The sequence below is a fragment of the Aspergillus saccharolyticus genome (assembly GCF_003184585.1).
Source record: "Aspergillus saccharolyticus JOP 1030-1 unplaced genomic scaffold BP01scaffold_1, whole genome shotgun sequence".
NCBI lineage: Eukaryota > Fungi > Ascomycota > Eurotiomycetes > Eurotiales > Aspergillaceae > Aspergillus > Aspergillus saccharolyticus.
Window position 1 is genome coordinate 452,749 of NW_020290611.1, and position 25,499 is coordinate 478,247.

The 25,499-nt window shown below is 51.4% G+C and overlaps 8 protein-coding genes across 8 annotated transcripts; 2 read left to right on the plus strand and 6 right to left on the minus strand.

The window, feature by feature from the left end:
• Positions 1 to 4: 4 nt before the first annotated feature.
• On the minus strand, positions 5 to 2,478 carry BP01DRAFT_3617 (uncharacterized protein). The gene is made up of 2 exons (XM_025576190.1): positions 2,073 to 2,478; positions 5 to 1,991 (listed from the first exon to the last, which is right to left on the minus strand). The coding sequence occupies exons 1-2, from the start codon at positions 2,323 to 2,325 to the stop codon at positions 91 to 93; spliced, it is 2,154 nt and encodes a 717-aa protein (XP_025435678.1). The 5' UTR covers positions 2,326 to 2,478; the 3' UTR covers positions 5 to 90.
• Positions 2,479 to 2,530: 52 nt separating this feature from the next.
• On the minus strand, positions 2,531 to 5,965 carry BP01DRAFT_412609 (tethering complex subunit PEP5). The gene is made up of 9 exons (XM_025578958.1): positions 5,896 to 5,965; positions 5,764 to 5,832; positions 5,395 to 5,691; positions 4,708 to 5,340; positions 4,425 to 4,658; positions 4,033 to 4,368; positions 3,480 to 3,983; positions 3,032 to 3,430; positions 2,531 to 2,979 (listed from the first exon to the last, which is right to left on the minus strand). The coding sequence occupies exons 1-9, from the start codon at positions 5,908 to 5,910 to the stop codon at positions 2,602 to 2,604; spliced, it is 2,865 nt and encodes a 954-aa protein (XP_025435679.1). The 5' UTR covers positions 5,911 to 5,965; the 3' UTR covers positions 2,531 to 2,601.
• A 466-nt stretch (positions 5,966 to 6,431) lies between these two features.
• On the minus strand, positions 6,432 to 8,781 carry BP01DRAFT_309611 (uncharacterized protein). The gene has a single exon (XM_025572387.1). The coding sequence runs from the start codon at positions 8,591 to 8,593 to the stop codon at positions 6,593 to 6,595; it is 2,001 nt and encodes a 666-aa protein (XP_025435680.1). The 5' UTR covers positions 8,594 to 8,781; the 3' UTR covers positions 6,432 to 6,592.
• Positions 8,782 to 10,619: 1,838 nt separating this feature from the next.
• BP01DRAFT_387856 (uncharacterized protein) lies at positions 10,620 to 16,631 on the plus strand (the record flags this gene model as incomplete). The annotated part of the gene is made up of 2 exons (XM_025577778.1): positions 10,620 to 15,115; positions 15,179 to 16,631. 2 exons carry the CDS (start codon positions 10,620 to 10,622, stop codon positions 16,320 to 16,322), a joined length of 5,640 nt encoding a protein of 1,879 aa, XP_025435681.1. The 3' UTR covers positions 16,323 to 16,631.
• A 354-nt stretch (positions 16,632 to 16,985) lies between these two features.
• On the minus strand, positions 16,986 to 18,284 carry BP01DRAFT_3673 (uncharacterized protein). The gene is made up of 2 exons (XM_025576450.1): positions 18,093 to 18,284; positions 16,986 to 18,024 (listed from the first exon to the last, which is right to left on the minus strand). The coding sequence occupies exon 2, from the start codon at positions 17,928 to 17,930 to the stop codon at positions 17,208 to 17,210; it is 723 nt and encodes a 240-aa protein (XP_025435682.1). The 5' UTR covers positions 17,931 to 18,024; positions 18,093 to 18,284; the 3' UTR covers positions 16,986 to 17,207.
• A 76-nt stretch (positions 18,285 to 18,360) lies between these two features.
• Positions 18,361 to 21,617, minus strand: canA (putative cullin binding protein CanA; the record flags this gene model as incomplete). Its single annotated transcript, XM_025577051.1, has 3 exons — positions 18,361 to 18,777; positions 18,868 to 19,206; positions 19,266 to 21,617. 3 exons carry the CDS (start codon positions 21,615 to 21,617, stop codon positions 18,361 to 18,363), a joined length of 3,108 nt encoding a protein of 1,035 aa, XP_025435683.1.
• A 148-nt stretch (positions 21,618 to 21,765) lies between these two features.
• BP01DRAFT_3670 (ribonuclease P Rpr2/Rpp21/SNM1 subunit) lies at positions 21,766 to 22,601 on the minus strand. The gene has a single exon (XM_025576434.1). It carries the CDS (start codon positions 22,499 to 22,501, stop codon positions 21,914 to 21,916), a length of 588 nt encoding a protein of 195 aa, XP_025435684.1. The 5' UTR covers positions 22,502 to 22,601; the 3' UTR covers positions 21,766 to 21,913.
• Positions 22,602 to 22,689: 88 nt separating this feature from the next.
• Positions 22,690 to 25,476, plus strand: BP01DRAFT_309619 (RNA lariat debranching enzyme). The gene is made up of 4 exons (XM_025572388.1): positions 22,690 to 22,993; positions 23,063 to 23,164; positions 23,230 to 24,212; positions 24,261 to 25,476. Exons 1-4 carry the CDS (start codon positions 22,937 to 22,939, stop codon positions 25,246 to 25,248), a joined length of 2,130 nt encoding a protein of 709 aa, XP_025435685.1. The 5' UTR covers positions 22,690 to 22,936; the 3' UTR covers positions 25,249 to 25,476.
• The last annotated feature ends 23 nt before the right edge of the window (positions 25,477 to 25,499 follow it).

Genomic DNA, 25,499 nt, shown 5'->3' on the forward strand with positions numbered 1-25,499 from the left:
ACAAGTCAGAAAAGAATGCGGTCGTAACTCATTCATGTTCATTAAATACCATTTCTTCTCTCATAGGACACCTCGATAGAGGTTCTGACATCACCGCTTGACCACCTTCAGCAACGGGGCGATCCGCGCCCGCCGACTGAGACCCACCCGATAGGGCACCTTGCTCGTCGACGAAATAGGACTGTGCCTAGTGGGACCCTTGGTTGTTTTTAACGGCGTGATAGGGACTGTGTCGGGCTCTGCCGAGTCAGGCGGTGCGGGCGGAGGATCCGGAGTCGGATCTGCTTGTTGCTTTGGAGGCAACATTTCTGCGCCTTCTTCTTGCGCTGATTCATGCAGGTGCGGTTCGCTTGCGTCAGGTTGATACTGGTTGTGCACCGGATCATTCAGCTGTTCCTGATTCTCCTGTTCGTCTTGCTCGGGCCCTTGCTCTGACGTGACAGGATCGGGATTTTTTCTCTTACGGCCGCGTTTCTTGGGCGCCGGGGCTGTTTCGGTTTTTGTGGGGGGTTCACAATGCTCTTGTGCGTTGGAGGCGTTGGGGATGCTGCTTCTAGAAACATGATCCGGGGGTAGGACTGCCTCTGCCTCTGCCTCCGCCCCCGCATCCTCCTGGACCCAGATCACATCGGGCTCGATGTCAGAATCGTAGGTTTTGGTGAGCGTGACCGAGGTGGTTTTGCCGCGTTTGAGCTTCTTCTTTTTAGGCTCTTTAGCGGGGGCGGCCGTAGTAGTGGTGGTGGTGGTGGTGGGTTTGGTTTGTGGGTCATCAGCAGTAGCAGGGAGAAGTCCTGTTGTTGCGGTGTGTGGAGGATCGAGGTTAGATAGTTCTTCGATAGGGTTGGAGGTTGAGGGTCTGGAGTTCTTGGGTGGGCGGCCGGGTTTGCGTTTCTCGGGTTTTGTATTACTGCTGCTGCTGCTGCAACTGCTGTTGTTGTTGGGGGGTTCGGTTGCAGGTGTTGCGGGGAGGGAAAGGGGTTGAGGTTCTGTGGTATGGAGCATGTTGATAGTGGATTGACCGGCTTCAGGAGCTCCAGCTCCTTCATTGTCGTCGTCGAGGATGATTACGGTTGAGTTGGTCGTTTCATTTGGTTCTGTGGGAGGTAGTGGTGAGGGTGGTTGTTGTTGTTCCTGCTGTTGCTGCTGCTGCTGCTTCATCTTGCGGCCGCGCTTCTTTTCCACAATCGGTGTTTCCGCGGCAGCAGGGATCTGGATGGTGACTAGCTCATCGGTGCTCAACTGAGTGGGAAGAAGTGATGTTGTCGCTGTGGTGTGATTCGCGCTTGGATCACTTCTTGGTGTGGTATGCGGATGATGGCTTTCGCTCTTTGATCGGCTTGCCTTGGCAGCTGACGGGACGGAGGAGATTGGTATGGTATCGTGCGGGGAAAGGGGGGTGGCTTGAAGGGAGGCCACCCGGCGAGGAGAAGATGTGAGTGCGACTTCGGTGGGGATGGTTGTCGCGGAGTAGGGGAAGTTGTGGTGGTGATGATTAGTGGTAAGGTCGTTAGGATACACGTTCTGGAGAGGTGGGAGGGAGGCTTCGAAGACGTTGAAGGATGAAGAGGTCTGTACGGCTCCGGAGGAAGAGTCGTCATACTCTGGAATAGATGAAAACTGTTGCTGGTACGGCTGGATCGGCACTTCGACGTGGGGGTGAGTCGTCAGATATTGGTTCGGGGTATCGGATAGAGGTGCCTCGTACTGCTGGGGGGGAGGAGTGGGATTGAGGCTGGAGGTGTTGGGCTGTGTAATGAATGACAGTGGAGGACCTGCTTGTAACGAGCTGCGATTGATATTGAGGACGCCATGAGATGGGTCGCTGGGGTATGAGGGCCCACTCTGTTCTGCTTGTAGAGGTATCGTCTCTGTTTGCATCGATTCTGAGTAGACAGCCTGTGGGCGTTGCTGCCGCGATGGGTCGATCATTTGAACCTCGTCATCGTCAAAGAGTCGTTGTTGGGCGAGGCCAATCTCATTCATCATCGAGCCTGTTGCAAACACTTCTCGATCAGCATGGCTACTCATGAGTCGAGTACAGCAAAAGTGCATGTGATGCGAGAGCTCCATACCCATAGATCCACCTCCAGAGTCTAACGGACGCTGAGGCGACGAGTGCCCATGTAGTGACCTTTCCTGCGATTGGAGATATTGATCGAAGTCGATGTTTATACTCGGGTCATAGTTGCGCTCTGTGCCCTCGTGTCTTGTTTCATCGCCTTGGAGGTAGTCGTCGGTGTGGGCGTTATCAGTCTCCTGCTGTGGAGGTGCCATGAAATGGTCGTCTTCGTCATCCGAGTCCTGGATCACGCGGTCATGCGACATGGCTTCTGCATCTGGAGAACTGTGCTAACAATGTCGTGAAAACCAGTAATGAGACTCAAGACTCTCTCAATAATCGTGGCTTGTCGCGTCCCGCAGATACGAAAATCCCAGGATGACGCGAAGTCACGTGGTGATAAGACGTTCCTCGACCATACTAACTACAGTGTATAGTTACAACTGAGGTGGTACTCGAGGTGGTGGAAGTCTGTTTCCAGGAAACTCACATCTCGAACTATCTACATCATATGCAAAGCTGCGCTAAGAGCGATCATCCCATTACTCCATAGTACTCTGCGGTCGCATCACTCCCCGCCCAAAGAACTCGCTAATGACTCCAAATCGGTCCTTGGAACGCTGCAGCTCTCCTTTAAACAAGTCGTGTTGATCCGCGGACTCGACCTGCCGCTTCCGAATAGCTTTGATGGTAGAGTTCTGCGGTGCACAGGCCGGGCATTCTGCATCTTCATCTACTCGGTTGAGACACCGTTGGTGGAAAGAATGCTTGCAGAGGAAATGCACCGTGGGAAGGTCGAGTGCGCCGCCACAGGAGTTACAGCGGCGCGATTGGAATACCACCGGTTGGGTACCAATTTGCTCTAGCTCCTTTCGTTTGGCTTCAGTCTCCTTGCTGTAACTGTTGATCAAGCGGCGGTTCTAGAGGAAGGTGTTAGCTGGGAACATTCAAAAGCCGCAATAGGTGACACACTGTGGAAATCTCCTTCCTTTCGCGTTCAATATTCTCGCTCAAATATTTCTTGACACGGCCCATAGTTACAACCGCATTGTTACTTAAGGTTTGGATGACCTGCAGTGGGGTCATAAGTCCGGCCTCGTCAATGCGTTTGAGCACAGCATCCAGTTCATCTCCAGCTTCCTCTAAAATCTTGGGGCTTGAAGCAAAATAAGTAAGCGCATCCACGTAGAGCTGAGGATCTTCTGGTCCATATTTTCTCAAGGCTTTGATAGCCCCATTCGTATCTTTGGCCGATGTAAAGGAACGGAAGATATCTGACCGCAGACCTTCTTGCTCGCGGACGAGGGTGGATCCCTCCCGGAAGCCGGACAAGTCAGACAATAGCAGAACGCTCGATGTGGATATAGGTATCTAGGAATTATTAGCGACGAACCGAATCCGGCTGCACTGGATTTCTTACATCCTTCCCCTCGATGAGCTTCTTTGCTTTGATCTCCCAAGCCTCTTTCTCAGCGGCATCCTTCTTCCGACCTGCGGTGTCCAGATACATCTCAAAAAGTGTAGTATAGAGGTCAATCTTCTCATTGTCTTTCAGGTCCTCTTTCTCGATAAGCGCTTCCAGGAATGAGATGAACTCGTCAGGGTGCCCGACAAAGACCGAAAAGGCGGTTCTTGGCTTCGGAATTTGATATTCAATAACTTCTTCGACATTCTCTTCGTTGGCTTCGTGAGACTTGTCCACTGAATCCCCCTTTGATCCAGCACCAGCATTCATCAGAGGCAGTGGAAGAAACGCCGCGAGACTCTGTAGAGTGCTGCTCTGCTGCGCTTGTGGCTCAACAGGCGGCTCAACTTCGGTCCTTGGCTTATATTGTCCTTTATAGTACTTGATAAAGAGCTCCGTTGTTTTCTCCGGGCAGTTGGAGAGCAGCACGCGAGCATATTTCATCAGATTGTGATACGCCTTGCAGATGTCAGTGCATAATCAAAGAAACAAAGGCGACAATACTAACCAAGTCAGGGTCCAGCCTCCAAATGTATTCTAAGGCCTCTGCATATTTCTTCGAATCCTCAATCAGAATATCGACGACCATATCGTTTTCGCCATACTTCGTGGCAAGGTAGGCTGCCTGTTCGTAGTAGCCGCCTTGCCTGCACATAGCAATGGCCGTCTCCAGATCAAATTTTAGCTCTCCGGGGGCTTTGATGAATTCGTCTAATTTGGTCGTGTCTTTCAACTTGGCGTAGCAATTTAGAAGAAGAGTAGTATGATCAACGGTAGCTTTGTCATGATCATGTAGCTCCTCCAAATACTCGATGAGATTGTGTATTCGCTGGGTATCCAGATACTGTGTTCTGTTCAGCACGATGCGGGTTACATATAGTTATAGGTAGGTATCCTGACCTTTCGGATGACTTGTGATGGTTCCGTATTGTCAATGGCTCGAAGGTACTGCTGCATTGCAGTGTCGTAGTCACCTCTCTGATACAAGAAGTCTCCATACTTGCGGTATATGGCGTTTTGTTGCAGAGTGTCCACGCCAGTCTTCTGGGCAATGTTGATTGCTAGAATGTAAAGGTTCCGCTGATAAAGGATCTCAAGCTTTTGTTGAAGACTTTTCTCGCGATACCGGTGGAGCTGTCAAATGTCAGTACTACATTCAGGGGTTGAAGCGAAAACGACACACCTTGCCATCGGTAGTGAGGAGGAAGAGATCGCCCCATTCGATGAAGATCTTCTTCACAGCAGAGACAAGCGATTCGGAGTGCGCAATGAACTTCAAATCCGTGTCCAAAAGCGTGAACATGGTCGTCTTGAATATGTCGTCGGCCTGACTGACGTTGAGGTTGCGCAGAGCGTCGGGGCGCGACGATGTATCGCGTGGCGGGCAAACCAATGCGATGTAGTCTCTGAAAATGTTGATTGAGTCCTTTCGACTCTCGAAAGCGTAGCTAGGTCCGCGCCCACGGGGCCCATAGGTATATATTGCATCCTCGCGAGCAACCAGTACATCACCATTATCTTTGTCAAGGCACATACAGCCAACGGCGCAGCCCATATCATCCAGAATGCGCGCTGGTTGACCTTGACTTCTGCCAGAGATGATCTGGGCCAGCACCCGGCTAGTGGTGGAGATATACAAGGTCGCAACCGGGCCATTTTGCACTTCGAGCCCTGTCACCGGTTCTTCCGACTCAAACACAATGCGCTGCCTTGCCCCGCGGTCGTGAATCAGGTCACCACGGATAATCGTAACAGACCCATTCGCGAACCCCACTGCCACCTGGGACAGATCGTCGAGCGCAGTAAACGCAGAAACCTAGACCATCAAAATTGGGTCCTCGACTCGGAGAACGTGGCGTAGAGCACATACAGGAAATATCCTCCTCGCATTCTGGATGGACGTTGTTGACAGGCATCGTGGAGCACCGCTCTTTTTCTCGGTTTTGTCGAGGGCCCAGACTTTCAAGATCGGCTCATTGGGAAGATCTTCTGCGATAGTCAGAAGCAGCGAAGACCCTTCTATCTGTTTGATATGTGCTATGGAGCCGTTGTCGGATGCCTTGAAGGAGCGGACGAGCTTGAACGATGAGGAGACGATGTGGACAAAGCCATCGTTTGAGCCGAGGAAAAGGTTGGAGGAACCGGAACAGAGGGAGAGGATATCGGACTATAACCAAAAGCTGTGTTAGTCGACAAAGCGATGCAGCTAGAAGTGAACAAAAGCACGGCGGGGACATACACCGAGAATAGATGAGCTCTCCTCAGGCAGCTTCACCGACGAGACATCGAAGAAGTTGAACGCTTTCCACTATTTTCGGGCGCATTAGTGACATGCTGAAGCTGAGGAACAGAAGATTCAGTTTGATCTCACTGATGTCAAAGCCATTTGGACGCAGCCCACGCCATGGACTGGGAAGAGCAATTGGCGGGATGGAATGAAGTGCAATCTGGAGTGACCGTTGCCTGGATAGTCCAGATTGACTAGTCTCCGTCCGCCAGGTGAGCTCCGCCGCGCTAATTCCGTCCACCCGCCCATATCTCCGATCGTGAGGTCATTCTGATTCTGGGGCTTTCTGTTTGTTTACAATCTTTGATTCTTAATTCTGAAACTGATGAAGTTCGATGTACTACAAACAATCACAAGCTTCAATCTCTCAACAGCTTCTTCCCTCTCTACGGAGGGCCATTTCTCTTGATGTGTCCTGGTTGTTGTTGTGACTGTTCAGTGAGCTCGCGGTGTCATGTATATAGTGACATGTTGTATGCACAACTGCTCACAAATTGTTAACCACCCTTCGCTAGCAGACTAATGGTGGAAAATATGGATGAGATCACGAAGACTCAAACTCCAGAAATCTTTAAAGCTAGAAAAAATTTGAAAATTATATTGACAAGGATATCATAACTCGTAATGTGTATCTATGTTGCGACCAAGTCCGCATAAAAGCTATGCACGCAAAGGGAATAAAAGCTCAATGTACACGAAAATAAAGACCAAGAACCAAGCCATTTCTCTGGCTCGTTAACTAAACGACTGCCCTTGATTCAGAGTCCCCATGCATAATGTTTCAAGCATCCAGGCTTACCGCTGACCGGCCGGCATCTCTGGAGGACGACCTCGTGAATTTCGAGGAGGCGCATCGTTTGATTTCCTGGCCAATGTCAAAGCTCTCTTTCAGCCAGCTCCCCGCTTCTGCTATCGCTTCGTTGAGATTGAAACTCTCGGCACCCATTACGCCTCCCTGACCATCCTCACCGGTGGTAGGCATTGTTCCAGAGAGGGTCGTCTCCAAATCTTCTCCTTCAGTCAAATCATTCAGGTCAGCATGGTCTGGCGGCTGAGATGAGTCAATGTTCAGGCTGTCGTCGTTGACATAGTTCGGAACCGGCGACGACAATGCTGCCGCTGCGAGAGAAGATTTTCTTGGCATAGTGCTAGACTCATGATCTTGTGGAGTCAAAAATCGAGGCTTGGACCTCTTCCTCTCGGTACTCAGCGTGAACGGTGTAACGGCATCAATGAGGTATTGTGTGCTCATCATGGGGCCTCTCCACGTCCCAGGTGCCTTGTTGTTGGGAAGATCCCCGAACCCACCGGGTGTAGACACTCTGCAGAACGGTGTGATATCGTGGCGAGCTATTGATTCTGGATTTGGAACCCGCGCGGGAGTATACTCGGGGCTCTCAAGATCCTTTTGGAACGACATCTGAGCATGAAGAAGAGCGGCTTGGGTATTGAATTGTGGGTCCGGAATAGTATCTCCATCACTTTGAGTGTGAGTTTTGCCCGCGGAGATCGTGTGCAGCGAGATGGCGTTGTGTGTGGTGACTGGATTAAGGGGTTGGTGCTGCGCTGAAGGTAATTTGTCGCTAATGCCCCTCACTGCAGGATCATGAGTGGACGGAGCCTTCTCTGCTGGAGAGTCGGACCGCGATCTAGCGGCATCAACGACCTCCCGTTGAGAGATAGGTGCATGTGGTTCATCTGCGGCAGGAGGATCAGGCGACTCAAGTTTGATGGCCTCCGCCGGAGCGACGCCGCGGGAGGGGTTGCTCTCACAGGCTTGATGGTCGCTGATATCTGTCATTTCGGCGTGACTGGGGGGATCTCCTGGTTCTCGAAGATCAGCCGGAGACTTAAGCTCAAGCCTGCCATGACCGGATGTCTTAGCGCGTCGATACTCGAATTTTGGTAGGTGCGACGATGAGGAAAGGACATAAAGCGAGCCCTCCTGATTTGTTGCATCGGACGGAATTCTTTGAGCATCCGATTGACTACTCTGTTGCTCCTTGAACGCAGGAACCTTGACAGTGTCCGGGACACGATGGTCACCAGTGTCGTCCTCTCGCAGGTGGTTAAGATCTTTCCGATGATCCCGCACTGGCCACCGGTAGTCAGTCCCGGGTACCTGTATGGTGCTGATCTTTGGCCCCTCACGGCGAGAAGATATGGTTGCCGTAGGCGATGTCGGCGGGTTCACAGTTCGAAATCCGATTCCCGCACAGTCTTTCTTCAGCCATGCCCTATTTGTGTGCGGGGTCGCTTGCCCTTTGGAGGCAAATGTATCCTTGGCAGTGTCGCTTGCAACTCGTATTTCTCTGCTATCAGCCCGCGCTCGTTTATTAGAGGACCCAGTAATAGGGGTCCTGTGGGATTCGGTGTTCGGTGCGGAGGAGTTTCTCCCGGGGGGTTGCGCAGAAAGCCGTGAGCCGTCGACTTCACGGGACTCGTGGTATAGGGGCCGTTTTCGCGGATTCGTCTCAGGGATCACTGGTCGTTTACGGTTGAAGTCCGCACTCCTCTGCAGCCCTCCAGGGCTACGCCTATCCTTTTTCCAGGGATTATTCCATCCTTTGTCGAAAGGCCCGCGGAGCGAGGCGGACAGAAGGAACAGCGGTGAATCTTGTAGATAAGCTTCAGCAAACTTTTCGATTCTCCGACGGCGAGCAACACGCTGAGCTGGGTCTAGATCGTCATCGGAGGCGGCGAGAGAGTCGTAATCATTGTCCGATGGGATTAGCGAGCATGAATCAAACGAGAGCGGGGATATTGGGCGACGAGGTGGCATCGGTGAAGGATGAATTCATTGATTGTTCGGATAAGGGAGGTTCAGGGGAGCAGCAGCTTGACACTTGACTGCATTTGGCGGGGGAGAGAGAATGTGCGTAATGCAGAATGACCCTCATAGCTTCCAACACAGATTGTTGTCAGAACATCATTCTGGGATCTTCAGCTTCAGCTCGGAACTGGTGACAGGGTTGTCTGGCTGTCAGTCTAAGCTCCGGGCTTGTCACGCGAGAAGAAAAACCACTTAACGCGTGGAGTCGAGTGGATGCCCCAGCAACGTGTCGATGCGGTCTTATGTCAGCACCCGTCAACAAGTGCCCTTTTGGGGCATTCGGCTCCACCTGAAATCAAAACAATAAGCAATACTGAAGCTGGAGCTGTCTCGAAACTCAACGTGAACTACGGAGTACTCATCTTTTTTTATTATCGAGGTGATTGGTGTGCTTAGAGCAGCTATCAGTCAAGCTTATCTGGTATTTTCACACAGAGCACAACTGGCTTTAAGGAGGCAGCAGATTTGGTCCAGCAGGAACCCCATCCCGAATAAGGTTGTGCTTGGGCACATACGGGTGGAATGATAACACCAGCCTGCTTTATGATTCTCTACTCCGGAGTATACTCGGTTCCAGAATAAATCCTGATCTGCTTGGGTTGTACGACCAGTAAGATGTCTCCTATTAGGTACTACTACCAGCCTCTGGACTTCCTGGGACCTTAGAGCCGCCTACTCATGCAGTAGTACACAGTAAGTACGTAGATGTGGACACCAGCATCAGCTATACGCCCTTACCAAGGAAGAGGCAGTCTTGAGCCCATCTTACGTATAGTTTCTTTCCCCCTCTTTCCCACCACAACGCCCAGTCTTGGTACATACCTGGAAGTCTCACAGATCTCCGGGGCAAATTGTGTCGAGGAACCTGAAACACCCAAGCCGCAACCTTGCAGGCTTGGTGCAGTATCTTCCTTCATGGACCCCCTCGCATCGACACAAAATGTCAACAGGACGGATGCATCAGAGACAGACTCGCAGTGTGTACGAAGATCGAGCATGTGGCTGGAAGTATCTGCGCTGCGCTACGGAGTAGACTAAGAGCTCTTAAATGATCCAGCTGCCCAGGCGCGAAGTTGACCATAGCCAGGATCGGAGTCGCAATTGGCTGGACAGGATCCAGTGCCAACACACCGGACTCCAGGGATTCAGCCTAGATACAGCTTGTAAATCACTCCGTGGTGTACTCCGTAATCAGTAGTAGCCAGCAACTAGTGGATTGCAGTAAAAGAAATTGGCTCGACCCGAAGCAAGGCATGAGACTGATCATTTCTCAGAAAGAGGCGGGGACAGAACAAAAGGTAAAATTAGATCGTCAAGACAGAGCACGGTCTTTGAGGTGCACATGCGTGTCTGTCTCGCCTCGAAGTGGATTTTCCCTTTTCTTTTTCATAAAAAAAAAGTGGATAATGTTGATTCAACTGACAGCTTCCACATCGTGGGCGGGGAAAATCCAAAGAAATCAGAAAGGTGGGAACAAGAAACTGGAAAGATCCAGAGATCATCGTTGATTGAATACGGTTAAAGTCACGTTAAAGTCAAGGTTGCCCCCCGACCACATCTACTTCAAGTTAAGTGACTTTTAGTTCAGTTGGCACTGTTTAGTTTAGTTATCGGGCTTGACCGTCGACGGTTTCTCTCCCGCCGCCGCATCTTCAATAAACTTATTGATTATTCCCAAGTGTCTCTCGCCCCCCCCCCCCCAATCCCCTCCATCTTCTGTCTCGCATGTTCCCGCAACATCCTTATTTTAATTCACTATCGGTGGTATTCAATGCTGTCAATCATCTATTCATATATTTCTATTCTTGGATGAGGGTTCCTTGACCCATGGTCGCCCTGCAGCTGTTAATTTCCGCTGTGCTTGCATTCGCTGGAACATTGTGAATCGCGACGCGCTGCCGTCAAGGGAACTGCTCCCCCCCCCCCCCTCCCCTCCCCTTCCCTCTAGCTTTAGTGATCGCAAAGGTCTCAGAAAATGAGCGACAACCCTCCATGGCTGGAGAATCTAACAGACGACTGGGTACCAGTCCCTGCACCTGGAACTCCTGGAACTCCCGCCAGTTCGTTCCCGTCTCCATTGTTCATCCATTCCCGAGGTTCCAGCCTACAAAACTCTCCTAGTCGCATTCCAGTCCCCGCGCGTCGCTCCGTCGGCCCTTCGCGCCCTTCGCCTGACTCTTTCAGAAAGAAAGTTTCCAGACCGTGTCACTTCATCAAACGAGAACCGCCCACCCCTAAAACCCCTCGTACTCCCAAGACCCCCTCCAAGCTGCGATCCTCGCTCCCTCCTCCTGAGAAGTCCAATAAAACCAGCCCGAAACCGACCCCGAACCCGCCCTCGCTGCGTAAACAGCAGTCCGCCATGGACACGAGGTCGCCGTTGCGGTCGGTTTCGAACCTTTCCGGCACTTCAGAGCAACAGAGCACAGTCCAAGTGAGACCAAACAAAGGGAAAGGCAAGGATGGTACACCCGAATGGAGGAGGAGGCTGGTGCACGGAGTCATCCCCGCGGGGGAGCAGCGCGATTTGTTTGCGCCCATTGGACTGGAGAGTGTATTCAAACCTCCAACCCCGGGCACCGAAAAGACGCATGACGAAGCGATATCGCGATTGAAGCAGTCAGACAGTTTGTGGCACTTTACCACCCCCTTCGGTTACGACGATACCAGTTTCCAAGACCCCTCCTCAATCGGCGCCTACGACGACGGATATTCAGGGATTAACAGCCCTAGGTTGTCGCCCAAGCAGAAAGCTCAGGGAAGTCCTCAGGAAAGTCCTCAGGGAAGTCCTCAGGGAAGTCCTCAGGGAAGTCCGCAGGACTCGCGCAATGGAACGCTAGTCAAGAGAAGAGGATCAAAGGATTTCCTGCCAGATGAAGGCAAATCGTCTGACTTGTCCTTTGATAGTACTCAACACAGATCCGCAAGCGGCATGGAGGATTTGCGCAATGAAGACATTACACCAATCACGTTCACCAATCCGAATACAGTCGATGGACAGACTACATCGGAAGTCATAAAATCGGCATTGAAACAAGTGACGAATAAACTCGAGAGATTACAGCTATCACCTGGCGCCCGACCAGGATCTCGTGCGAGCGATAGTTTCCCATTCCACCAACAGCCAGAAATTGCGGTAGATGCGCTCCCGGATGACGACTTGCTCGATGACACGAGTCATTCTTTGCCCAAGGATCTTTCAATGGGAACATTGGATTATCGAGGAAGAGGAGCCTTTGCCCACCTGGGAAGGGAAGAGGATGCAAACATTGAAGGTTCCTTCCAAAAAATCCGTCTCTCGCCGCCTCCTTTCCCCTCTGGGCGACTGTCACCGTTTCTCCCCGCAAGCTCAAGAATTCGCAGCTCACCCCCTTTTTACCAAAAGGCCAATCCTCTAACCGACCCACCAACGCTGCCTAGACCCTCATCTGCCCACCTTGGGGTGCCAAAGCTCCCCCAGTCCGGCGCCGATAAATCCGAAACCATGCCTCCTTCAGGAAGCCCCCTGAAGCTTTTCGGAAACCATGACACCTTCACCAACAATCATCTTTTACGCAGGATGAGTCAATTTGAAGAGACCTTTGGAGGTCTTTCTGAAGATGATGAACCTATGTCGCCATTAGAGGAAGCTCGCCGTAAGGGTGAAGGCAGGGGTTTCCTGACTGTGAACCACGAGGCGTTGGGTGAGCCACCATTGAGGAGACATGAACGACCGCGATCGCGCAACACCCCGACTCCCCGCATCAACAAATTCGGTGACGGTGAGCTGGACAATTTCGACTTCTCCGATACGAGTCCGTACGAACACAAGTTCTTGAATGATGAGGTGGTTGAGTCTACCCAGCAACCGCCGCGCCGACAGTCCGTTGAGCGAAGATTTCTAAGGCGCCGCTCGTATAGACAAAATAGCCATGGTTCCGAGTTCAACAGGTCTCACCGAGGGTCCAGGTCCACGGCTCTGTCGGATATCACGTCGAGTTCCAGGGCTATAAGGAATCAAGGACTGCCAAGGGTTGAGGAGATGAACCCATCGGAAACCGAATCAATGCTGAACACACCGGTTAAGGATCCAACTCCCAAGAGGCGCAGGACATTCCTTAGGTCCTATAATTCGAGACAGGAGCCTCCTGAAAATCCTACTCCGGATCCGGATAATATGTCCTTGCTCCAGAGGAGCTTGGTCCAGCAAGGTGTGAGGTATGAAGACCATCAGTTTTCGGCTCACTCTCGATCGTCGCCCCGACCGCGAACTCCAACTCCAAGTCAAGTGCGGTCTGCTTCACGGAAGCGGCCTTCATCAGGTCGAACCTATTCGCCATCTGGGTATTCTGGCTCTGCTGAGCATGAGTCTCCTGAGGATAGTGCAATACCTGTAGTCAGAGTCAACGGTATCAATGAAGGCGGCCGTAAGGGTTCGATCACGACCCAGGATTTCCTTAACGAGGCGACGAAGATTATGGACATCATTCGATCTAAAGGCAGATCGGCAGGGGGGCTGTCTAGCGTTGAGGAATCCGAAGCCGAAGATATCGACGAAAGTGGGAGCTATGAAGACGAATCGACTCGGGAAGAGTTTTCTCGCCCACCAAGTCGCGAAGGCGCCGAAATGCGGAGACTGAGGGAGCCTCAACAACAAAGCCCCCGGATCCTGAGTCACCTTAAGAAGTTTCAAGAACTGGACGACCAGGATTTCGGAGTCAACGCGTCCACGATGTCTTTAAATCTCCACGATGACCGAGATCACACCGATGACAAAATAGATGCACCGTGCGGTGCGCAAACAGACGAAGAAGAAAGCCTTGAGCTTGACTTACGGTCTTCTGGCTTCGACTTCCGTCAACATGTTGCACTTTCAGCTGATGAGCCCGAGGAAGATGATGACCTTCCTGAACTTTTGACTATCAACACGCAAGTCTCGTCTAAGAGCCTCAGTGCTCGCTCGGTCCCCACGGGCTCTTCGCAAAGCTCGCATGCAAAGGGTGTTATATCATCAGATCTTGTCTCACGACTGATCCCTGAGCAGATCAATGGTTTGACATACGATCGGGACAAGAACCAGTGGGTTCGGGAGAAATCCGAACCAACTTCTGAGAAACCCAAAGGTGAAGATAGTGAAGAAGATCCGTTCAAAGACATTCCTGATCTCAGTGTGGATGAACTGCAAGAGATGATGCGAATGCAGAGCTCCACCTCGCCTGAAAGAACGAAAGACTCTATTCGGCTCGAGAATGACCACTATCGGAGCCCACTTAGTTCACCCCGTCTCTCAACGAAATCATCGATGCATCAATCCCAAACCAAGGATGCGGGTGCTTCGGTCGACGGTAGTTCCGTGCAGTCCAAAACACCCGTAGAATCCAAGCTTTCCGACTCCGAGACCAAAGTGACCTCTTGGGGTACAGACGCCCGCAAAACGAGCAAATCAGTCAGCGAGGTAGAGCATGAGATTCAACTTCACGAAGGTCGATTATCACGGCCACCTCAACGTTCAGCAAATGGTCGTCAGCAAGCCCGTGTTGTGACGATAAGCTTTTCGTCTCCTTTAGTCTCCCAAGTTGCATACAGCGACGCCGAGAGCCCGGCGAAACTCCTGCAAACCCGAGGCAACCTGCAGCCTCATGCAGCCTCGAAGGTACCTGGCAACAGTCCGTTGGGCCTTTCAAGATCCCCGACGAGCTTTTCCCCATGTCATCCTGAATCACCAGACAGCCAGATATCCTTGGATCATCGATTGTCCACTCCCAGCACAAAGACAAAGCGGAAGGGATCTGCTGAGGCTCTCAGTCTGGTTCGAAGAGACGCAAGCTCTGTTGGTTGGATGTCACAACGAGACAACCCAGACACATCAGTGGCTCGTTTAGGGAATAGTGGCCAAGAGACCAATTACAGCTTCCACCTCAGCTCCTTACCCGACTTCACTGTCGATCAAATCGATCCGTCCCTCCACCTAGAGGTGAGCTATGTTGCACAGCGCACTCATCCCACGTCATTGCGCCAAGTTCATGGGACTTTCGCATTGGCAACAGAAGAGCTTCTCAAGCACATCACTGAAGCCGAACCGTGGGAGCCGCACTGGGAGAATGTTCGTCGCTTAGTCCTCCGACACAAAGGACTCATTACACTCCATAAACTCTGCGACTACTGTCCTTGCCTGGAAGACCTGGATGTGTGCGAAAATGATATTGGCCAATTGAGTGGCGTGCCCGCCACTGTTAGGACGCTCAATATTCAGGATAATTGTCTTTCCAACCTAACAGCCTGGGGTCATCTAACCAATTTACAATATCTTGACGTCTCTGGAAATGAATTGGAAAGTCTTCATGGATTCAGCAATTTGATTCACCTGCGGGAGCTGAAGGCGAATGACAACAACATTAAGGACATTAGTGGGATTTATGACTTGGATGGTTTGCTAAAATTGGAATTGAAGAACAATGAGCTCGAGGAGCTTGACTTTGGTACAGCCGAGCTGTGAGTATTCCCAAGCTCAAACCCCCATCGCTGATAGTCGTTGACACTTTGCTACGCTCACAGAAGTCGTCTCGAGAAACTGGATCTTAGCCACAATCAACTCACATCCATACGCAATATCGATACCCTTTCGTCACTCACAGTGGTCGACCTTAGCTACAACAAGTTGTATGAGTTCGCTATGTCTGCGACTCTGCCTAATTTGCGGTCACTGAAAGTCTCGAATAACGTCTTGCGCAGCTTCGACATCTCCATGTTCCCGTCGTTGACGCTCTTCTACGCCGATCAGAATTTCTTGAGTACAATTTCCGGGCTCGAAGCATGTCGTTCTTTGGAGATCCTATCTGCTCGAGAGCAGATGAGTAGTACCAATGGCGGTATCTTCGACATCGACTTGGGTCTAACGCAAGATATTCGCAAAGTATTCCTTTCTTCAAATAGGCTTGCACCGCGCTGTCTTGCACCATCTACTGCCCTGCTGAGCCTGCAACTTCTGGATATTGCATCATGTAGCTTGCAATATCTCCCAGAAGACTTTGCAACAAGCTTTCCCAATGTGGTCGTCCTAAACATGAATTTCAACTCGCTCAAGGGTGTCAACGAGTTGGTGGGCATGAAATGTCTTTCCAGACTGGCGATTGCGGGGAACAACATCACCAGACTTAGGCGTCTTTGTCAAGTCCTAGGTCGGATCGGGCGAACTAACAAAGGAAGACTCTGTTCCCTTCAGAAAATCGACACCCGAGGGAACCCGCTTACGCTCCGGTTCTATCCAACTGCGGTCATCAAGAGCGAAACATCCAATCCAAAGAAGCTAAAAGCCAAGAACAGCCGGCCTCTACGTGATGCAGGCTTTGATATCCCGTCAGCTTTGGCTGGTTTCCGTGATTTCGACGTGGACCAAATGGTCACTCTGGGAGAGGATGATAGACCAGATGCTTTCAAAGAGCTTGAAGTTCATGATCCATATACTCTTCCATTAGCGGATCCCCTGGCCGACCAGAAACACCTGTCTCATTTGGACGAGTCGACACGATTGCGACGCAGTATCTTCGAGCTTATGCTTTATGCAGGAAGTGGAGGGTCTATCAAGATTCTCGACGGTCTGGAACTACGGCCGTCTCTTGAGGATGGTTCTGACATGGACCGTGCCTGGGCCAGACTTGAGAAGCTTGGTGTACTCAAAAAGAAAGCAATCACAGCATGAGATAAGTGCCCTAATGAGTCGCATGCCATCTCTGTCATCTTGGAAGCAGGATAAGGAGTTCGGCAGCATTACCGATGGATTGCTTCGTTTTATTCTATTCGTGTATTTTTTTACCCTTTTCAAGGTTGGTGGGCGGCGTCACACTGTCTTCTTACTCACATGGCTTGCATACCAGGAGTTGTGTGACTTGAGCATTTGACTTTCGAGCGGACTACCCCTGGGCTTTTGGTGTGCATTTCGTTCTTACTTGTTCTAATACAATTCTTAATCACTTTCTTCTGACGACCCAATGCATCCGAGACCCTTCTTACAGGGCAATGCCGAAAACTCTGACTCCAAGAGCGGTCCCAGGGGGTTTGGATATTGAGCAATCCTAGTTAATGCAAAGTCATGGATCATGTTTTGACTGATGATGGCAGGGTAAGTCTGTTCATGTATCATTGCGGCTCGCCGTAGTTCAATGGGTTTTAAAGTCCGCCGTACTAGGAACCCGCGGGGTTAAGATGAACCTGGTCACAAGACCTGATGGACTGACTGGAGTCAGGGACATTCAATACCGTTCAGAGCCAGCTCTCAACTCCCTGTTCCTTTGGGCTCCACTCTTCCTCCCAATCTGAGTCCGCATCATCAGGCTTCTCGTAATCAGTGCCCTCCATTTCATGACGAAGAATCCTAATAGATCGGCTTTTCGTTCCGAGGATATCACGTTAAATCTAACCATTGGAAAATCCCCCGCGTGAAAGATTCAGATTAAGATTGCGAGAGAAGATCATATTTAAATTTCCTGGGCGGGGCGGATTCCCCTGCGGTGGTGGAAGATAAATGCTTGGCCATTTGCCTGCATTTCGTCCCCTTTCCAGGTGCTTGAACGGCAATGCCATTTGATCAGAGCCATTCCCAGGGCTTGTATTCCAGGCAATGCGTAGCAGCACATTGGACGTGCTCGCGAAACATCAGCCTCGTCTCACATAATTGCGTAGCGCCGAGGGGGTTTCCAGGGCCAGATTGGAGGTCGATTGTAGCCTTCAGTGGCTGTGATGAACAACAAACGACATTCTTCGTCATCGCGGTTGTATAAATCCACCATCGACGTGCCGAGAAAAGTCTGCGGGACTCCCGTTTATTTAGAGACTGGAAGATGATCTTGCGCGACCGGTCCCTACACGTGTGTTGCACAGCCAAAGATTCTGCCACATTCGTTCGAGCAAACTGCTCCAAGCCACAGTAGTCCAAGGTGAGGATGGCGCGTAGAAAGTAGGGTAACTGCGAAGACCGAGTTTGATGGAGATTTTTGAGTGCAGCACCGCAAATGCGGGATTCCACCAAGCACGGACGAGAATTGCACTCGATATCAGCATTGAGGAAGGTACTATCATGCAGAAGAGAGCGAGTTGCCCAGGGCTCGGAACTCAAGGTCACGTACTTCTTCGGGAGTAACTCATTGTGACTCTCAAGGAGACTGGGGATAGCAGTGTGCGGGACGCCGCTCAAACTTGAAGGTGCTGTCAGTTCGGTCCGAGAAAGTTGTCTCGGAAAGGGAAGGGAGATCGTTCTGCTTCCCATAAATGCAATTGACAGTATAGTACCCCAGCGAGTGCAACGGATCATTGGGCATATAACCAGGGCGACAGACGACGATGGCCGTGATGGTTCGCTGACGATTGATGCATTGGAGGAGGACACTGTTAATGAAGCCTTTATTCTAATCGAATTGGAAACTGATTTAGTATATTTGTAGAAATTGAAAAGTGAAGATTTCAATCTACTAACCATATGCATGCAGCTGGCGGACTGCTCAGTGGCGGGTCGCTTTCTGATATAGATGTTACCCCAGGAACTTGCTCAACGCCATCATCTTGATTTCCCTATACTGACAGACTAATGCGAAGATGTATCGCCGAACATAGAGCACGTGTCCTTTGTGGATTGTGGTAATAAAATGCTTTTGTAATCTAAACCTGGTAACGTCGTTTGAGGTCCATTTTGCCTATAACTATGTAGTCACCCCTCTCAGACAAAGGGCTTGAGCTCAGAAATCTCATAATTCCGCCTCCAGAGTCTTCATTTGGGAGGTGAAGGTCTTCCGGATCCACTCTACATAAGCCTTCCACTTGTGGTGGTCCGCAGAGGTTTCAGCGCTAGGGAAAGCCTTGATCAGCTCCCGGCTGATCTTCAGAACACCTAACGAGGCCTCCTGCGCCTTCTCGAGTTCCTGCTTGACGGCATTCTCCTTGGGCTTGAAGGAGAGAATGGCAGTGAACCGCTCCGAGAGCGCATCGAGGTGGCGCTGGGTCTCTTCGGGCGCGATGTGGACAAGCTTGGAGGTCATCAAGTTCGAAATGGTGCGGATGTCCTGTTCATCGTCGATACCCGCGAGGATGCGGTCGAAGAATTGGCCCATGTGTTGGAGGGTGAAGGTTGTGTCGAGGGACGCGTAAAGGGTCTCGTAAGCGGACTTGACAAGCAAAGAAGTCGTTAGTGGATTTTATTTTGCGCAGCTGAGCGTGGCGATGGGAAAGATATGAGGTTTGGTTTATAAGCTTACCTTGCGGAGTTCTAGGCCATCGTCGACGCGATGCTTGAAAGGCCCCATTTGGACTTCACGGATGAGCTCAGGTCTGAGCTTGGCGTCGTCGAAGACGGCGGGAAGGAGTTCATTAAGGTGGGGCACGAGGATGTCCATCTTGTTGTGAATGGCGGAATTAAGAGTCGTCAGTGCGAGACGATGATTGCCCAGGTCTTTGTCACTGAGCATGTTGACGAGGAGGGGAACGATGATGGGTCTAAGGACGTCGTTGTATGTATCTCTGGAGTCAGAGAGTGTGTAACGGAAGGCAGAAATAACAACACCGCGAATACTCGCATCCGCGTTGGAGAGGTGATCCTAAGTTTTCGTTAATCTGAGGTCTAATTATGTTGTGGAAAGATGGAGGGTGGAGTTACCTGGAAATGAGGGATGTAGGCAACCGGGTCAATCAGGGCCAGACGACCAACACATTCCGCGCCAACAGCACGGTTGTCTTCTACTTCGGAGACAAGAAGGAGTGCTTGCCAAAGTTTGGCCGCGGCAGGAGCTAGATCGGGTCTGACAATTTCGGGATGCTGTAACAGTTCCTTCACAGAGTGAAGTAACAAGTAGCTTTGCGGATCGTCCTTTTTCAGACCACTGAGAATGGTAGGCAAGTATGCTTTGACATTGCCCGCCGCCGCGTTCCCAAGAGCTGCGGCTGCAGCCAAACGAACCTTATCGGACTTGGAGTTGAAATGGGCAATGAAAAGCTGCGGAGTTAGCGAACAGCTGGCGCCCATTCGAAGACCGATCTCGCCAAGGATAGCGAGGGCAAGGCATTTCCGCTGAGCATCCGGCGCGGTCTGCAGTTCGGTCATGAAATCCTCCATCTTGACACCCAAATTAGGCCCGCCATGAACGAGGAGCGTCCCAATCGCTCGCCCAACCACGGATGTGTCACCGTTGATACCGACATCGCGCAACAGCTTCTTCATCAATCCCGCTCCAGCTCCCTCCTCTCCGATAACCTTGACTACCAAGAGCATGGCTTTCAGTACTGTTCCAACGAGAGGCGAAAGGACAACAGAGCAGAGTGCAGCAACCAGATTGTCATTAACTAGAAGCGAAGCATTACCAGGTATAAGCTTCCCAAGGATAATAAGCGAGGGAGAGAGGAAATGAAAGTCCTCGGCGCTTATAAGTGGCAGAAGGCAGTCCTCCAGCTCCTTCATGGTGTTGGGTTCATAATGGTCCTTTGTGTGAGGATTCATAGCAAGGCTGCGCAGAGCCTCCAAGCTGGCTCCCCGAAGAACACGATCTGACTTTCGAAGCTGTGCTCCAAGCTCTGCTGTGACTTCGCTCACCCAAGAGGCACTGACATCCGCGTCACGAGTGCAGAGAACAGCAACATCATCGACAGCACGAACTGCTGCAAGGCGGGTGGTCTCGTTTCGCAGGCGATCAACCAGAATTGTAAGGCCTTTAGAACGACGGTCAAGTGAGACGAATGTAGCACCGGTTTCACCAGAAGTGCGCGCCAATAGCACACCGAAGACATGGATAGCCCGTTGACGAACCTCTAAATCAGCGCTCGTATCAGTGATGCGTGCGAGTACCACATCGTACAATCTTTCCAGCTGAGTAGCGAGGTCCTGGGACGTGTTAGCTACTCGAGGAGGCGTAAGTGCCTTCACAATCTGTTCGACGGCGCCCAGTGCCTCACTGCTGACTTTGTAGTTACGATCGTTGACAGCAGCAATGACGCCAGGAATCAGAGCAATCAAGAAAGGCAGAAGAGAATCCGACGTGTGTGTTTCAGCGATGGCGGAGACAAGACTCAATGTTTCAGTCTGAAGAGTGCCAGTGCTAGCAGAAGCACCGAGCGAAGCGGAGGAGCTGCTGGAGATAGAAGATTTTAGAACATCAGCTATGGGATCTTCAATCTGTTGTAGATGATCAGTCAAGCCCCCGTAGCGAACAAGAGCCAAGCTTTTGAGTAAGGCAATGATTGCTTGCTTCAAGGGTACAGAAGCTTGCTTCCACATCTTGACAATGCTCTGCACGATTGTAGGCACAGAGCGGGCCAACTCTGCCTGAGCGCCAGACTTGGGGGAGGTCGGAGTCACAATCGGAGTGCTGACAGCGGAGGAGGTGCCAAGGCCTGGCTCGAAGTCGATCATGTTTGCATCGGAGTCTTGCCGTCTGCGTTTTCGGGAATTCTTTGAGCCACCCACAGCCTCAAGGAAGCTATTGGAGGTTATAATCATGGAGCCGTCCCCAGTCTTCCGAACGAGAGCAGTCATGGTGGAGATCACTTCCAGCTTCACACTTTCCTCCCTCTCTTTATTGAACCGAGCGATTAGAGCGGGCGAGATTTGTTGATACAGGGAGGCTTCATCTAGCGCGCGGCTATGACCGTAGGTGGCGATAACGCTGTACAGCAATTTAGCAGCACATCGGCGAACTTTCCAGCTCATGTCATCAATGTCACTGTATCCTCCTTCTTCCTCGAAGTCTTCGAATTCATCATCGTCCTCCAGATCAGGAACCTCTGTTACGTCATCTTCGGAGCCGTCGTCCTGGGTGCCACTCATTTCCTCGTCTTCGATCTCGGCGACATTAGGATCGTATTTCAGGTAGCGTAGGGCGGCATTGACGGCGTAAGGCATGTAGGGCTGCATCTGAGGACCGCAGGCACTGATAAGGGTTTCCAGCGTGACCAGGGCCGTTTCCCGGAGCTCATCTGCCTGGGGATCGTGCTCGTCATCTTGAGAGTAAGTCGACATCGTGCCGGCGAGATGCGGGGCAACCAGCGATCGAGAAAGCACGCTGGGTAAATTCTGAAGTACGAGCTCTGGTAGATAAGATTTGCGAGAAAGGAACAAAGAAGGCGGAGGGTGGAGGTAAGGGAACAGCAGCTTTAGTTCGGTGACGATAGCAATCGGATGTGTTTGGGAGCTCCTACCGATAACCTACTGAATAGCAAGCAACAGAACAAGCCGAGGGAACCCCGCGCTGGTCCGGAATGACCTGCCGATTCTCCGAAACAGTCACGTGATCCAGTTATGGGGTCACATGATCTTTACTGCTGCAAGAAATCAAAGAGGTCAAGAGACGACGAGGCCGGGCGAGACTGTTGTTTGGATGCCATGAGGGCCTGCAGACCACCTTGCTTCCGAGCCTTTGCTCTCTTCTTGCTACTGGCGTTTTCGGCGGATTTGGCGCCCTTGTTCTGATCCGCAGGTGCAGGAGCTGACTGTCCGGAAAAAGACATCGTAGAAATTGATGATTGAGTTGGGCTTGGGTTCAGCACCGTAGTGGCCGGTGTGGATGGAGTTGTGGACCGAACAGACTCCTTCTTGGATGGCTTGACGGTGCGTCGACGGCAGCGCAGACATATCAGAACTGTAGCCCCCTCGCCAGTCGAGCCTGCAAGCTTTTTCTTCCTTCTGGAGACCTGAACAGTCCTCGTCGAGGTGGGATTTCGAATACATCCACATGCTCCACAAGCGAAATCTTGTTGACGCTGATTTAAGGGCTTGAACTCATTGCGGATGATGGTATTGTGAATTGACATCAGATGGGCCGCGGTCGAAGGGCTTGCGGCCTCTAAAAAGCTCGCTGAGCGCTTCAAATATTCTAGCCTAGGCGCGTGGTCGCTGAGTGGCATCTTTTCCTTCCTTTCACTACTAAGAATGGGTCCGGTGGTAAAAGTGAATTGAGAGAGTGAATCGAGAGAGAATCAACTGTGAAGTGCGCGAAGAAAAAAGAGAATCGGCGGGATGCAAAGCAACCAAATCAAACACACCCGCGGTGTTACTTTGTTGTTGCTTCCGTCGGGTCTGTCTGTCTGTCTGTCTTTGCTCTCTCGCTCTCGCTCGTCTTCTCCTTCTCGCCCATGAAGTTTCTTTGTTTTGTATATTTCTTTCACCTCTTTCAACCCCTCACTTTTTAGCTGCTCGATTCCCTCGATTCAGCGTGCAGGAAAATCTCTTCGAGAGAATTGCTTCTGACAATCACTTGCCCCGTCTCCGCTCTTCGTTTCTCTTCCGCCTGTCTAGATCTACTGGGTACTTTTTGCCATAAGCAGGCTATTTTCAGTGTGATGGAGGGCCAGCAAACCTCGAGTCTTGCTTCTGTCAGGGTTGCTTTCGAAGGTTGCGTAAGTGCTCTACTGCTTGCGCTAGGTGCTCGTGCTGGAATAGCGATACTAATCAGAGAGTTCTCATAGGGACATGGTTGTCTCAACGACATTTATGCATCAGTCGAGAATGCTGCAACTCTGAAAGGGTGGGATGGCGTCGACTTGGTCGTTATTGGTGGAGATTTTCAGGTAAATCGTTCTCCGATTCCGTCTCTTGCTTCGGTGGTTCATCGCTTTCTCAACTGAATATCTAGGCTATCCGCAATGCCAATGATCTTACCTGCATGTCCGTACCGCTAAAGTACAGGGAGATGGGTGATTTTCACGAATACTACAGTGGAAAGCGCACCGCACCCTACCTGACTGTCTTCATTGGAGGTAACCATGAGGCTGGCAATCATCTTTTCGAGCTTTATTACGGAGGGTGGGTTGCCCCTAATATCTACTACCTGGGTGCAGCGAACGTCCTGCGATTCGGCCCTCTTCGCATTGCTGGTATGTCTGGTATCTGGAAGGGCTACGACTACAGAAAGCCGCATTTTGAGAGACTGCCATACAACAGGGACGACATATCCAGCATCTATCACGTGAGAGAGATAGATGTTCGGAAGCTACTTCAGGTTCGTACCCAGGTTGACCTGGGCTTGTCTCATGACTGGCCTAAGCAGGTCGAACTCTGCGGAGACTCAGAATACCTCTTCAGAACTAAGAGAGGCTTCCGTGAAGACTCTGACAGTGGCAAATTGGGCAATCCTGCCGCCAAGTACGTTCTCGACCGACTACGTCCGGCTCATTGGTTCTCCGCCCACTTGCATGTGAAGTTCGCCGCCATAGTTGCTCATGGAGAGTATGTTATCCCTGGACATCCCGGTGCTAAAAGAAAAGCGGAAGCTCCTCAACCCGATCCTACTCCCGCATCGGGTGCCCCACACCAATTCGGTTTAGACGGCGCTATCCTTGGAGTTCTTGCACTTCCCGATGACGACCAAGAGACCGAGCGTACTCTCCCAGCTCGCTCTGCCACGGAACAGGAACCTTCGGACGAGCACGAGAGCGCGGGACCGGCAACCCAGCCCTCCGATGTCGATAAAGCGAAGGAAGTCCCATCTAAGGAGGAAAATCCCAGTGATCCCAGTGATACCCAAAGTAAGATATCAGCATGGAATAACTTCCACGCCGTAGCTGCTGAAGCGGAGGCGGCTGAAAATTCTCGATATTTGGCAGATCAATCCCTTCAGTATGCCGCATTGACACCAGATGTTGTGCATGATCTGACATGGAAAAGATTCGAGATCGACGAGGACGGAGCCCGACGTGTGAACACCGGCGACGGCGCGAACAAAAAGCTGAAAACCGAGCACAACTCCGAACCTGTGAAGAACGCCGACGAAATCAACCTCGATTTGGATAGCGAATCCGATGCAGAAGCAGCCGCAGACAAAGTCCCCACGTCCGAGCCCGAACGAACCGATGGACCCTCTTCAAACCAAGCAGCCTCCAGCGATGACGCAAAGAGTACTATGCCGACTGAAACAGCCAGTGGAACTGACATTTCTGAAGATCTTCGCAATCAACTCCCTGCCAGCTTTGCCCGCCCTCAGCCTGATCCTTTTCCATTAAACGGGCCGCTGCCGGAAGCGATCATCAACAAGACCACTAATTTCCTGGCACTGGACAAATGTCTTCCTCAGCGCCATTTTTTACAGCTTCTTGAGATCGAGGCCATCTCTGAACAAGAAGGGGTTAAAGCCGAACGTCCTTATCGCTTGCAATATGACAAAGAATGGCTAGCGATTACCCGCGCCTTTGCTAACGACCTTCAGCTCGGTGACCCCGCTGCCAAACCCCCAGCTGACAAGGGAGACCAGGTTTACAAGCCGTTGATTGAGGAGGAGGAGAGATGGGTGGACGAGCATGTCGTCAAGCCTGGGAAGTTAGATGTCCCTGAGAACTTCACCCTGACCGCCCCTGTCTACGACCCGGCCGTTCCGCTCGATACGGAGGAACAGCCCATTGAGTACACCAACCCTCAGACCGCGCAATTCTGCGAGCTGGTTGGAATCGAGAACAAGTTCCATATGAGTGACGAGGAACGTCGAGCTCGTATGGCCGCAGGCCCTCGACCCAGTGACTTCAGACCTCGCGATCGAGGCCCACGTCGTGGTGGATTTGGACGAGGACGCGGCGGTGGCGGCAGAGGTCGTGGTGGCCGTGGTGGCCGTGGTGGAGGCGGAGGAGGCCGTGGTCGTGGCCGCGGGTATCAGCACTACTGATGTAGTTGCTTTTCATCCGTCCTGGTCTGGGTTGGACCAAGAACCAACTCGTTTTTAAGGCTTTATCTTTTCTCTGTACTAAGGGTGGTCAAAAGGAACAGGCGTACTGAAGAGGGTGGGGGGCTCTGCCTGTTCTCGCTGGTCTTTTAAAGATTTTTCCTGAGGCGATGATTTGATTTGATAGTTGAGCCGGAAGAACAGCTTCCAATGATTGCCTTTCCACTTTCTACTTTCTACTAGTTCATAATGCC

Excerpts from the sequence above, each read along its gene's own strand:
- BP01DRAFT_309611 (XM_025572387.1), bottom strand. The coding sequence starts at position 8,593 with ATGCCACCTCGTCGCCCAATATCCCCGCTCTCGTTTGATTCATGCTCG.
- BP01DRAFT_3670 (XM_025576434.1), bottom strand. The coding sequence starts at position 22,501 with ATGCCACTCAGCGACCACGCGCCTAGGCTAGAATATTTGAAGCGCTCA.
- BP01DRAFT_309619 (XM_025572388.1), top strand. The coding sequence starts at position 22,937 with ATGGAGGGCCAGCAAACCTCGAGTCTTGCTTCTGTCAGGGTTGCTTTC. Across the intron at positions 22,994-23,062 it reads GGGTTGCTTTCGAAGGTTGC|GGACATGGTTGTCTCAACGA; the intron begins GTAAGTGCTCTA and ends GAGTTCTCATAG. Across the intron at positions 24,213-24,260 it reads TTGGCAGATCAATCCCTTCA|ATTCGAGATCGACGAGGACG; the intron begins GTATGCCGCATT and ends GACATGGAAAAG.
- BP01DRAFT_412609 (XM_025578958.1), bottom strand. Across the intron at positions 5,341-5,394 it reads ATGCGAGGAGGATATTTCCT|GTTTCTGCGTTTACTGCGCT; the intron begins GTATGTGCTCTA and ends TTGATGGTCTAG. Across the intron at positions 4,659-4,707 it reads TCCTCACTACCGATGGCAAG|CTCCACCGGTATCGCGAGAA; the intron begins GTGTGTCGTTTT and ends GACATTTGACAG.
- BP01DRAFT_3617 (XM_025576190.1), bottom strand. The coding sequence starts at position 2,325 with ATGTCGCATGACCGCGTGATCCAGGACTCGGATGACGAAGACGACCAT. Across the intron at positions 1,992-2,072 it reads CTCTGGAGGTGGATCTATGG|GCTCGATGATGAATGAGATT; the intron begins GTATGGAGCTCT and ends TGTTTGCAACAG.
- BP01DRAFT_3673 (XM_025576450.1), bottom strand. The coding sequence starts at position 17,930 with ATGATCCGTTGCACTCGCTGGGGTACTATACTGTCAATTGCATTTATG.